The sequence below is a fragment of the Panthera onca genome, chromosome E1, assembly GCF_046562875.1.
Source record: "Panthera onca isolate mPanOnc1 chromosome E1, mPanOnc1 haplotype 2, whole genome shotgun sequence".
In the NCBI taxonomy this organism is placed as follows: Eukaryota; Metazoa; Chordata; class Mammalia; order Carnivora; family Felidae; genus Panthera; species Panthera onca.
In genome coordinates, this window is record NC_138352.1 from 31,323,055 (window position 1) to 31,337,094 (window position 14,040).

General features: G+C 46.6%; 1 protein-coding gene across 1 annotated transcript in view; it reads right to left on the reverse strand.

Moving 5' to 3' along the window:
* Window positions 1-12,189, reverse strand: part of RAP1GAP2 (RAP1 GTPase activating protein 2) — a 223,685-nt gene extending 211,496 nt beyond the window's left edge. Inside the window, exon 1 of the mRNA XM_060646970.3 lies at window positions 12,125-12,189. Within this exon, the coding sequence (XP_060502953.1) occupies window positions 12,125-12,174 (50 nt within the window). The 5' untranslated portion in view covers window positions 12,175-12,189. The remainder of the gene's footprint in view (window positions 1-12,124) is intronic.
* Window positions 12,190-14,040: the final 1,851 nt, after the last annotated feature.

The following is a 14,040-nucleotide window of genomic DNA, read 5'->3' on the forward strand; positions in this document are numbered from 1 at the left end:
TCAACTTAAGAGATGGAAAAGCTTTATAAAAGTTAGCTGTCTCGGGGTGCCCGAGTGGCTCAGTCAGTTAAGCGTACAACTCTTGATCTTGGCTCAGATCGTGATCTCACAGTTCCTGGGATCAAGCCCCCCATCCGGCTCTGTGCTGACAGTAGGAGCCTGCTTGGGATTCTGTCTCTCCCTGTTTCTGCTCCTCTCTCCATCTCTCTCTCTTTCTCAAAATAAATAAATAAACTTTATATATATACATATATGTATATACATATATATGTATATACATATATGTGTATACATATATGTATATATATATATACACGCATATATGTATATATATATATACATATATATATATCTGCCCCTCCTCTGCTCATACTCTGTCTCTCTCTGTCTCTCAAAAATTAAAAATTTTAAAAAAAGTGTGCAGTCATTAAAAATGAGGGCGTCCGCTGTGCACTATCATGCAAAGATCTTCAAGGTACATTGTTTTTCTTTTTATATTTTCTCTCATTCCATAGATTGCATTTAAAAAATTGGGTGGGGAGGGCACCTGGGTGACTCAGTTGGTTAAGCATCCGACTTCGGCTCAGGTCATGATCTCACAGTTCATGAGTTTGAGCCCCGCGTCAGGCTCTGCGCTGACAGCTCAGAGGCTGGAGTCTGCTTCAGATTCTGTGTCTCTGTCTCCCTCTGCTCTTCCCCTGTTCACACTCTGCCTCTCTCTCTCTCTCTCTCTCTCAAGCATAAAAAGAGAGAGAGAGAGCATGAGTGGGGAGGGGAAGAAAGAGAGAGGGGGAGATACAGAATCTGAAGCAGGCTTCAGGCTCCAAGCTGTCAGCAGAGAGCCCAACGTGGGGCTCGAACTGATGAATCGCAAGACCATGACTGAGCTGAAATCAGACGCTTAACCGACTGAGCCACCCAGGCGCCCTATAGGTTGCATTTTTTAATTCTTTTGCTGCACAGAGATGCCACATTTTCTTTTTTTTTTTTCTTTAACTTTTTTTTGTATTTATTTTGAGAGAGAGAACATAAGGAGGGGAGGGGCAGAGAGAGAGACAGACAGACAGAATACCAAGCAGGCTCCAAGATGTCCAGGCAGAGCCCAATGCAGGGCCCAGATTCACAAACTGTGAGATCATGAGATGAGCCCCAAGACATATGGTGAAGAGAAAAAAATCAAGTGCGGAAATAGCAGTATGGGGGCACCTGGGTGGCTCAGTCAGTTAAGGGTCCAATTCTTGATTTCTGAACAGGTGATGATCTCACCATTGTGGGATCGAGCTCCGGGTCCGGCTCCACACTGGGTGTGGAGCCCACTTGACATTCTCTCTCCCTCTCTCTCTGTCTCTCCCCAACCTCTGAAAAAAAAAAAAAAACAAAAAACAAAACTCAGTTGTGCCGCTGCTGTGATTTTGTCCAGTGAATGGGACACAGGCTATTCGCTGGGGGAGGGGAGCCCCCAGAAGGCAGGGTGCTGGAGAGCAGAGGGCTCGTATTGCTCCTGGACCTCCCACATCAGAGCATCTGTCTCCTTTGATTCTCTTCAACACGATCCGTTGGGCATTTGGGGAAAATCATCCAGGCTGGTGGGTGGAAAATGGCAGGACTGTCAGGTCCAGATGGGACCGTGGTGGCTTGTACAGGGACACAGTGTTGGAGACGGAGGGAGGACCCTTCAGTGAGCTAAGGAGGCAGTGTTGACTGGGCCCGGTGACGGGCTGGACAAGGGTGAAGTGGGAGACAGGCAGCACAGTTGTTCCCAGCTCCGGGTTTGTGAAGGCAGTTGGCACTAAACAAGAACAGATTTGGGAGGGAAGATCATGACATCAGTTTGGAACATGACCTTCCTTTGTGATACGCTTCCTGCCCCAAGATGACTCCCCTCTTATAAAACCTGTTCAAAACTTGGTTCCTCCAGGAAGCCCACTCTGATTAATCCCATCCTATTCCGATGACAAGTTTCTGTGCCTTTCCCCACCCTTGGGCTCCTCAGTGACGTCCCCTCACTTCCAGGCTGATAGACCATGACAGGGCTGTCCTTGACCCCACCAAGCACACACAGGTCCCCAGGCGGAGGGAGAAGTAGGCCCACTCAGGATGCATCCCCACCCAAGCTCTCTCCTCATCCACCACTCGCCTGAGCCTCTATGTGGGATACAAACCACCTCAGCTACCACGAGTCCCAGATGCCTCATCTGTAAAATGGGAGTAACAATAACACCCACTTTAAAGGGTTGTTGCAAAGATTAAATGAAAAATGTTCGGGAAGTCCTCGTCACGTGATCGTCTTTATCGCCTTCCCTCCCCACTATCCTCATCGGCCGTCACCAAGTCACAGGTCTTACATGCTTTACGTACGACAGACAAACCCACACCCTCTAAGCCTCACATCAAACCCCTTGGAATGGGGGCAGCTGGGTGGCTCAGTGGGTTAAGCATCCGACTTGATCTGGGCTCAGGTCATGATCTCAGGTTCATGGGATCAAGCCCCGTGTCGGGCTCTGCACTGAAAGCATGGAGCCTGCTTGGGATTCTGTCCTCCCTCTCTCTCAGCCCCTTCCCTCTTCATGTGGGATTTCTCTCTCTCTTTCTCTCTCTCTCTCTCTCTCTCTCCCCCTCCCTCAAAAGAAGTAAATTAATTTTTAAAATAAAAAAAAAAAAAAACCTTGGAATGGGTTGATCCCATTTTAGAGATAAGGAAGAAGAGGCCAGGGGAGAGAAGTGAACTTGTCCAAAGTCACACATGCAGGAAGCAGCAGAGGCTGGCCTTCCTTGTCAGCTCATGGCATCCAGTGTCCTCCTAACCAGTCCCTTCCACGTACATAGAGTCTCTCCCTCCCCCATACCAGCCCCCACTTCCCGACACAGACCTTGTTAGCTCCTTCCCTGCCCAACAATGTTAGTGCCTCCCCAATGCATTCAAGTATCTTCCAAACTGTTCACCCAAGAACCCAATCTCTCCCCCACTTTGTTCTCTTCCAGTCTTTTCCTACTGTATCATGCCACCGCCCCCACATTTACATGTATGGGCCTCCGCGTTCTTCATCTGTTTGTCCTTCTCCAAACATGTCCTGCCTGTTCTTTTTTTTTTTTTAATGTTTATTTGTTTGAGAGAGAGAGAGAGCAGGGGAGGGGCAGAGAGAGAGGGAGACACAGAATCCAAAGCAGGCTCCAGGCTCTGAGCTGTCAGCACAGAACCCGACGCGGGGCTCAAACCCATGAACTGTGAGATCATGACCTGAGCCAAAGTCGGACGCTTAACCGACAGGCGCCCCCGTCCTGGCTGTTCTTACCTCAGAGCCTTGGCTCAGGCTGTGCTCTGACTTTAACTGCCCTCCCTCCATCTCTAACCCAGACCTGCCCACCTTGCCTCAACTCCTCATACCACACTGCCTCTAAGGATCTGTCCCCGGTCCTCTAACCAGAATGCAAGATCCAGGGCTCCAGGGAGGCTCTGCTTAACCTCGATCACAACACTGCTCTCTGCCCACCTGTACCTGCATTATTTATGTGCCTGTCTGTCTCCTGCTAAGTGTAAAGACTGTGTCTGATCATCTCTGAAATTCCCGTAACATCCTCTCCCCAAAGCCAAGCCTGCCAAAGTCACAACAGCAACAGTGATCTACTCATTACATCCTTGGGGAGCTTCCTTCACAGAATGCTCGGACACGGATTATCTCTATTAACGAATCCAATTTGTTAACTTAGCGTATTTGCTGTATTGGACCACACTGGCTGAATAGAAGCAAAAACAGAACACTCCCATCCCCACATATATCCCCTATTAAGCTGCCATGTACCTGAAATTCTGTTGAACTGAATCCTGGAGGAGATTAAATACTGCAGAGGCTCAACCCTGTAAGTCACTTTCAACTGTTGCTCAAACTTGAGCAAGAACCAGCTTCTCAGATGATCCCTGGGAGAGTAAGAGTCAAGAGCCCTGGGCACAGTCAGGGACAAGTGGAAGGGAATGAGAGGAGGAAGGGTAAGAGTGGCTGGGAGAAACAGGCCCCAGGCGGTGGGGGTGGGGTGACACCTTCAAGAGAATGTGACCCATCACCAAAAGAGAAAGAGGTCAGGCACCTTACAGGTTAAGCCTATTTTTTCAGTTCAACACCCGGGTAGGTCAGGCAGCTATTGAAATCTGAGCCTTGCCAACGTGAAGCTAAGCGAAAGAAGCCAGTCACAAAAGACCACAGACTGTATGATTCCATTTATGTGAAATGTCCAGAATAAGCAAATTCATAGAAACAGAAAGTAGATTCGTGTTGCTTAAGGCTGGGAGTGGGTAGAAGGGGTGAGACGGGAGTTGGAAGGGGATGGAGATGATGGAGAAATGCTAATGGCTGGAGGGTTTCTTTACAGGGAGATGAAAATGTTCTAAAATTGATTATGGTGAGGGTTGCACAATTCTGTGAAATACTAAAAACCATTGAATTTTACACATTCAGTGGGTGAGTTGTAGGATATGTGCATTCTATTTTAATAAAGATCTTATTAAAAAAAAATCCATGAGTGCACTGACATAAACGATTAATAAAAAAATAAATAAATAAATGGGGGAAAGAGGCAAATCTTCCATGCAGAAGAATTCCAAACAATATACATAAAAACTCAGCCCTCCAGGGAACAGACCACAACTCCACTCTACTTAAATGTGAACTTCACATAGTAACTTCCTTCCAGCGTACTCTGTGAGAAGGGGGAGGGGAAACAGTAACCTTCCAGCAGCAAAGCCCAGCAAACACCAGCTCAGCCAGGTGACCAAAGTCAATGTCCACAGTGATAAATCATGTTGGTTGTATGTACCCTTAATATGATGTGATGAAATGGCACCCCATCCCTGTGGTCCTTCTCCCAGAAACTCATAACCCCTAATTATGAAGGTTTTTCTCTAATCATGAGAAAACTATCAGTCAAATTCCAATTGACGGACGTTCTACAAAAAGATCAGTACTTCCCAAAATTGCCAAGGTCATCAAAAACAAGGAGTCTGAGAAACTGTCCCAGCCAACAGGAGCTTAAGGAGACATGACAAGTAAAGGTAATGCAGTGTCCAGATGGGGCCCTAGAACAGAAAAAGGACATTAAGGGAAAACTAAGGAATCTGAATAATTTATGGATTTTAGTTCATAATGCTATCAATATTGGCTCATTAGTGTAACAATGTATCATACTCATGTAAGATGCTCAGGGGAAACTGAGTGTAGGGTGTATGGGAACTCTCTGTACATCTTCTCAATTTTTCTGTAAATCTAAAACTGTGCTAAAATATAAAACTTGCAGGGGTGCCTGGGTGACTCAGTTAGTTAAGCGGCTAACTTCAGCTCAGGTCATGATCTCGCGGTCCGTGAGTTTGAGCCCCGCGTTGGGCTCTGTGCTGACAGCTCAGAGCCTGGAGCCTGCTTCAGATTCTGTGTCTCCCTCTCTCTGACCCTCCCCCATTCATGCTCTGTCTCTCTCTGTCTCAAAAATAAATAAACGTTAAAAAAAATTTTTTAATAAAAAATTAAAAAAAAATATATAAAACTTGCCAAAAAAAAAAAAAAACTAATTCCCATGATAAACAAAGAGCTTTTACAGATCAACATGAAAAAAATTATTTAATGAGCAAACCAGTAGAAGGGGAAAAAAGGGCCAAGGAAATGAATGAATAGTTTACAAAAGTAGAAACACAAAAGGCCAATAAACATGAAAAAAAAAAGAAATTTTAAAGCAATGAAAAGTACAAGAACAAGAGAGAATATTCTTTCACTGGTGAGACCAGTCAAGACTTAAAAGTCTGTTAATTCCCAGTGTGAGCAAAGTTGTGCGGAAAGTGGGATCTCACACATCACTGCAGATAATATATAATGGCAGTTTCTTTGGAGGCCAGCTTGGCAGGATCTTTCACAATGTGCACATGCTTCTACTCTGTAATTTCACTTTTTTTAATTTTTTTTTTTTTTTTTTACCGTTTACTTTTGAGAGAGAGAGCGAGACAGAGCACAACTGGGGGAGGGGCAGAGAGAGAGGGAGACAGAATCGGAAGCAGGCTCCAAGCTCTGAGCTGTCAGCACAGAGCCCGATGGGGGACTTGGACTCCCGAACTGTGAGATCATCACCTCAGCTGAAGCTGGATGCTTAACCCACGGAGCCACCCAGGTGCCCCTGAAATTTTACTTTGAAAAGTGTATGCCACCATTACCTCTGCACATGTTTTTACAGAATAGGTTTAAAGTGTCTAATATCAAAATGTTCAAAATACCATAAAAGGTCATCAACAGAAGCTGGGTAGAGAAATTATGGTCCAATTTATAGTGGAATACTCTGCAGCCAGTACAAAGAACATTGCCCATGCGCACTGCACCACCTCTCAATGACTTACACAGCCTTAGCCTCAAAGCTTAGCTCCCTCCCCGACTCTAAGGCCCCACCATCAGAAACTGGGCAGGGCCCAGCACAGGCTCTCAGACATAATGGGAATGCTGAAAAGCATACATATTTAACAACCTGTGCTGATAAACCCAAGCAAATTCTCATTTCATTTTTGGTACTTTATGGAGAGTTTGGAGGAAAGTCCAATGGAAGAGGGCTATTCTGAAAAGGTAAATGAACATACATGAGGATATTTTTTTATATATACCGATCATTATAATATCATGCAGAGTATTTTCACTGCCCTAAAAATCCTCTGTGCTCTGCCTACTCATCCCCCACCCCCACCCACACTGCACACACAAAACCGCAGGCAACCACTCATCTTTTTATTGTCTCTTTAGTTTTGCCTTAGAATGTCACAGAGTTGGAATCATACAGCATGCAGCTGCTTTCACTTAGTTATATGTATTTATGGTCCCTCCACGTCTTTTCATGGCTTGATGGCTCATATCTCCTTAATGCAGAATGATGTTCTATTGTCTGGCTGTAACAGTTCATTTATCCATTCACCTACTGAAGAACACCCTGGTTGAAGCCAAGTTTTAGCAACTATGAATAAAGATGATATAAAGATCCATGTACAGGTATTTGTGTGGACATAAGTTTTCAGCTCCTCTGGGTAAATACTGAGGAGTGTGATTGTTCGATCATACGGTAAGACTATGCTTTGGGAACGCAAGCTGGTGCAGCCACTCTGGAAAACAGTGTGGAGGTTCCTCAAAAAACTAAAAATCGAACTACCCTACGACCCAGCAATTGCACTACTAGGCATTTATCCAAGGGATACAGGTGTGCTGTTTCGAAGGGACACATGCACCCCCATGTTTATAGCAGCACTATCAACAATAGCCAAAGCATGGAAAGAGCCCAAACGTCCATCGATGGATGAATGGATAAAGAAAATGTGGTATATATATATATATATATATATATATATATATATATATATATACACACACACATACATACAGTGGAGTATTACTCGGCAATCAAAAAGAATGAAATCTTGCCATTTACAACTACGTGGATGGAACTGGAGGATATTATGCTAAGTGAAATTAGTCAGTTAGAGAAAGACAAAATCATATGACTTCACTCATATGAGGACTTTAAGAGACAAAACAGATGAACATAAGGGAAGGGAAGCAAAAATAATTTTAAAACAGGGAGGGAGACAAAACAGAAGAGACTCATAAATGTGGAGAACAAACAGGGGGTTGCTGGAGGGGTTGTGGGAGGAAGGATGGGCTAAATGGGTAAGGGGCACTAAGGAATCTACTCCTGAAATCATTGTTGCACTATATGCTAACTAATTTGGGTGTAAATTTTTAAAAAATTAAAAATAAAGTTAAAAAAAAGAAAAGGAAAAAAATAAAAATAAAAAGTTGATTCTCAGGCAAAAAAAAAAAAAAAAAAGACTATGCTTAATTTTGTAACAAACCACCAAACCATCTTCCAAAGTACCCATCTTGCATTCCCACCAGCAATTTTTGAGGTTCCCTGTTACTCCTCATCCTCACCAGCGGTTGGCATCACAAATATTCCAGCATTTGGTGAGCCTAACAAGTATGCAGTACGGGGTGCCTGGGTGGCTCAGTGGGCTAAGCGTCTGACTTCAGCTCAGGTCGTGATCTCATGGTTTGTGAGTTTGAGCCCCACGTCAGGCTCTGTGCCGACAGCTCAGAGCCTGGGTCCTGCTCCGGATTCTGTGTCTCCCTCTCTCTCTGCCCCTCCTAGCTCGTGCTCTGTGTGTCTCTCTCTCAAAAATAAACACTTTTAAAATTAAAAAAAAAAGTGAGCAGTAATATCAGTTTAAGCCACTATTTTTTAAAAGCATACATTTCAACAGATTATTGATATGGTTTTTTAAATATCCTAATTCTCAAAAGATTCTAATTCTCCCACAAACCTGAACTTGGTAATTTACCGCAGTTAGACCTTAAACGGTGATTCCACCTTTTCATTTTTAAAAAGCATTTGAAGCATCTTATTTTTTTAAAGAACCACTAAAGTCTCACCCCATATTCTGTGGTTATTTAGGTGTGTCTATACTCTTATGTACCGTGAACACATGAAAAGATTAACCAATCTGAACAGCAGGAAAAAATTTATTACCAAGTTGTTCAACAGCTCTACAGATGCATTTATTTCCTATGGAACTGGTACAAGACTATACCAATAGCTTAGGATATGAATGTGTTTGTATCTCTTTTTTTTCTAATTAGTTGTTTGAATCCTCCTTAACCTCTATTATTATAAGATTTAATATCTTGCTTTTGAATGCTCCAAAAACCCCAGAGCCTTACTTAGTTCTGCTTCTGAAATACCAGATGTGGAGAGAACTGTAGACAGCAGCCCTCTATTGCTCTTCCTCTCTGCACCACAAGGTGGCACTGTTGAATGCCAGTCCTGCACAGCCCCATGGACAAGTAAACTGCAGCGGGAAGGTCTTTGTTCTGTTATCTGCTGTTTCTGCAGTGGTGTCCCACACTTGGGCTCCAAAGTTGGCTCCCTTGGCTCATGTTCAGACGTTATTCCCCCAGTGAGACCTTGAGCAGCATCCACCAGCTTCCAGGTGTTGAGCCTGAATCATTCACTATTTAGGCTCCCAAGTTTTTCTAGGTAAGCATTATGGACTGAGTGTTTGTGTCCCCATCCCCATCCCCTCACCCCTGCCTCAAATTCATACATTGAGGCCCTTCCCCCCAATAAACTATATGAAGGATAGGAATTTTGTGGCACTAAGGTTGAGTAGGGCCCTGATCCAATAGGATCCGAATCCTTAGAAGAAAAGACACCAGAGAGCTTGTGTGCTCTCTCATCATGTTGAGGACACAGTGAGAAGGCAGCCATCTGTGAGCCAGGAAGAGGGCTCTCACCAGAGCCTGACCATGCTGGCAGCCTGATCTTGGACTTCTGAGAAAATAAATGTCTATTGTTTAAGCCACCCAGTCTGTGGTGTTTTCTCTCTCTCCCTCTCTTCTTCTTTTTTTTTTTTTTTTTTTTTTTTTGTTAAATGTATAAATAAATTAAAAAGAGCACTTCTTATATTTAACATATTAACATTTAGCCTGTTTTGTGTAAATATTGTTATCCAGTTTCTAGTTTGCCTTTTCAACATTATTGTGGGTTTGCATGAGTTTTTGTTGTCCAATAATTTACCATTCATCACCCTCTCTACCACTCAAAATTCTGTGGTTGGGGTAGAGCTGACCCCAACCCTCAGTGCCCTAAGTGGGCACATGACCCAGCCCGGCTAATGTGAGCAGTCCATCTCCCTGCCAACGGTGATTGGCTCAGGGATGGTCATGCAAGGAAAGTCAGGCCAATGAGATGACATCCTGAGACTCTGGCTGGAACTACTGAGAAAGGAGAGCTTTTTCCATGAGGGTTGCTAACCTGAGAGCTGCCTACAGCTGCTGATAGCCAACTTGCCTCCACAAGGGAAAAAAAGCAAAACAGAGGAAAGCAGAGGAGCAAAGAGCATAGAGCATTATTTGGTGACATTTGAGCACCTAAGAGCAGTTGTGCCTGAAACGTGAAAAGTCCCTGGACTTCTCAGTTCTGTGAGCCAATAAATCCCTTTTTTCTCTTAAACCTATTTGAGTGGAGCAAACTAACTCAATCCTGGGACCAGGGGCCAAGGCTGGCCATATTGGGAGTGTGCCATGATGATCAGAGTGTGTCTTCCCCTCAAGAGTGCTCCCTGCCAAGATGCCCGACCATTCAAGTCATATCTTCAGGAACTTTTCACGGCAATGAGCTTTTACCTGGGGGTGAAAGGCAACCCAAAACCTAACTAGGGCACTAACAATAATCAATAATTAATGCATCATCAGGTTCAGCCCAAGATCCAACCCAACCAGGCAGTACCAAGGCAGAGAAGCAAAGAGATTTAGAGCAGGAATCCAAGCTCTGCCCCTTTTATTTTTATTTTTTTATTTTTTTAACGTTTATTTATTTTTGAGACAGAGAGAGACAGAGCATGAACGGGGGAGGGTCAGAGAGAGGGAAACACAGAATCTGAAACAGGCTCCAGGCTCTGAGCTGTCAGCACAGAGCCCGACGCGGGTCTTGAACTCACGGACCGTGAGATCATGACCTGAGCCGAAGTCAGCCGCTTAACCGACTGAGCCACCCAGGCACCCCCAAGCTCTGCCCCTTTTAAACTTCCTATTTCCTCCTGGGTGAAGCAGGGAAAGAATTAAACTAAGCAAACTGATCTGGGAGGCCCTGGGATTCTAGAGTGGTGCCTCTTTCCCAGGGAGAGGACACTGGGTAACTGCCAGCTCTCCGCCAACTCTTCAAACAGATTAACTCTACTTTGATTTATGTATTGGGGTTTCATTTGAAAATTAAACTGCCAAATAATAATCTTGACTATTTGGACTTTGATTTTTAGAATCCTCCCCGAGCAGAGGTGGCCTGAGCAGGCTGGAAACCCAATGCCCCCCTCCCGTCCGGACCTGCTAGGATTTTCTGACAAGGTGAACTTGGATGTATGGCCAGGCTGGGTGGGATGGGTGATCCAGAAAATAAGCAAAACAGAGGAGCGGTTAACCCCCTGGGCAAGAACTGCATACAAACCCTGACTCGTGGGCTTGTTTGCTGGGTGGTCTTGACTAACCACTTTCCTTCTCCAAGCTTCAGTTTCCTCATCTGTGAAATGAGGGTGCTAATACCTTCCTCTGAGTATCACTGTGAAGAGTCACTGCAACACCTGGGTCCTGGAGCCAGCAGGAAGCGTTTAGGACGCCCAGGTTGTTACTGCTGATGACATTATTGCTATCTGTATTCCTGCTACAAAACATACCGGGTGCCATGTGTCAGAAGGTTACTTCAGAGATGGCCCTGGTCCTGATGCGGGTGGGATGATGTGGGGTGAGGAGGGTCCCGGCAAGACACGCTCCTTTGTTTCTCGAGTCCTCCCCAGAGCAGGGGTGGGCTGAGCAGGCTGCCTTGCATTCTAACGCCCGCTAAGCAGAGGTCGGGCCTCTGGCTGAAGCAGCAGCCGTCAACATTCGGACACAGGCCCAACCCGAGTGACTCCCGGTGATGCGTCTGAAACCCGCTCAGCCTGCAGTCAGGTAACCTGATACCCAAAGGCCTAGGCAGGACTGCGGTGAGGGTAGGGGCAACCACCCACCTACACAGGGATCGCGTTCCTCACCTCCGACGCCCCCATCTCCAAGCCCCCAACCCCAATGCCGCCCCCTCAGAGATCCCTGTGTAGGTGGACAGGGTCATCTCCTAGAACAGGGGAGCTGAGGGCTGTGCGTTGTGCCCCCTGGGGCCCAATTCCGCGACCCGACCAAAGCAGCGGAAATGGAGGCAGGCAGGGGACCCCCAATTGCACAAATCGGAAAGCAGAGGTGGGGAAAAGGGAAGGAGGAAAACCCTGCCTATGAGCCTGTGGAAGGAGGAGCGGGGTCCCTCCAAAGCCTGACGTCAGGGACAGGGTCCCCGGTCCCAGCGCCCATCTCTCTGGAGAGCCTCAAAGACCCCGCGCGGGGACGCGGGATGCTTACGAGCCGGCAATCCTTGCGCCGCTCCGTAAACCCGGCCCCGCCGCCTCAGCTCGAGAAGAAACTTTGGGCCGGCGCCCCATTCCTTCCCGCGCCCAACCGGACCTCGGGGCGCAGGGCGCGCGGGTTCCCGCCCGCACCAGGCCCCGCGCCCCTCTCCGCCCCCGGCGCCCACTCACCAGCGCACCAGCTGCCAGCGCTTCTCCCCCGGCGCCCGGCGGCCCGCCATGCCTCGTCCGGCCGCCCGGCCGCCCGCCCTCTCCCTGCCCGCCGCGGGCCGCTGGGCGGAGGCGACTCCCGCTGCCGCAGGCCAGTGCCGAGGGCGCGCTCTCGGTCGCGGGGCGCTGGGCGCGGCGCGGGTCCCGGCGGGCGGGGCGGGCGAGACGCGCCCCAGCCTGGAGCCCGGGCCGTGCGGCGGCCCCGCGGCCCCGCCCCTGGAGCCGACTCGGGCTGGAGCTGCGCACTCCTGCGCCGCAGCGGCCGAGGCCACAGCCCGCCGGTGCCCAAGAGCCGGGTTTCTTTGGAGCACTGCGCGAGGAGTCAGGTTCTCAGAGTTCTGCGAGGGAAACCGGGATCGCCGTGACGAGGCCTCTCTCGTTTATGACACCTGCTCTACCTTCCCAGAAAGTTATGCATAAAAAATTAAATTACTCTGCACACATAAAACTGGTGTGCCCTACAGATTACTAAAATATTTTAAAGGGACAGTAGTTCGCACACACACACACACACACACACACACACACACACACACACAAAATAAAGTGACAGTAGTTAAAACAGTAGGGCATTGGCCCGCAGGCTGCCCCGCTCCAGGACCAGCTCCACGCAGGCTTCAAGCTACTTCCGCCCCTGGAGATCTTCATTCCTGGAGTTGAGCAGAGACCAGTCTGGCCCACAACATGGTAAAAGCATGCTTCTCAAGCTAGTTCGAAAGAGCTGAGTTTCAGAAATGTTTATAAATGTAGAGGCTGTCTGCACATGTCACGTCCTAATTCATCTGCCTCCTATACCAGGACAACGCACAGCCTGTGTAGGAGGGAAACACGCAGAGAGGAAAACACCCGGCCTCCAGTGTGAAGATCCTGGGAGCTTGCCTACCTCTTAGGGACTGTCAGCCTTGTCTAAAGAAGTGACAGGAAGCAACAGGGGATGAAGAATGTAACTGACACAGAAGCATCACGTAAAAGAAAACAGGGAAGGGAATACAGACAAGGTAAGTGGGCAGCTTGCCTTTGACCTTCAAGTGTACTATGAACCTAGCAATTGCCTTTGAGCATTCCTTCTTTAAGTTTCCCCAGCATAATTAACAGAGAAACCAAGGAAACAAATAGAAGGTCTAGAAACATCCCCAAAGGTGTGTGTGTGATATATGTATTTTAAAGTGGTGGGGGAAATAGTGATGGGACAATTAGTTAACCATTTATGGGGGTAAAGTCTCTATTTCAAATCATAAAATATAGTTCAAATGAATTATAAATGTGTGTATTAATATATATAAAGGACCAGAAAAAATATATAGTATTATCATTGTGTATTAAAGTGGGGATGGATAATTTTTCAGTTTATTTATTTATTTTGAGAGAGAGAGAGAGTAGGGTAAAGGCAGAGAGAGATGGAGAGAGAGAATCCCAAGCAGGCTCTGCGCTGGCAGCATGGACTCTGACCTGAGGCTCAGTCTCACCAACCCATGAGGTCATGACCTGAGCCAAGATCTAGAGTCTGACGCTTAACCGACTGAGCCACTCAGACACCCCAGGGATGGATTTTTTAAGCTTGACATCAATGTCAGATGCTATAAAGAAAGATCAATGGTTTTGACTAAAATAAAAATATTTAACCTTAGCAAATCACAAAAATATGATAAGCAAAATTTAAAGACAAAATGTCAAATTTAAGTGTTTTTTTATATATTTTCCTTTTTAATATTTTCTTTTTTTTAATGTTTATTTATTTTTAAGACAGAGAGAGACAGAGCATGAAGGGGGGAGGAGCAGAGAGAGAGAGGGAGACACAGAATCCGAAGCAGGCTCCAGGCTCTGAGCTGTCAGCACAGAGCCCGACGCGGGGCTTGAACTCATGGACCGTGAGATCA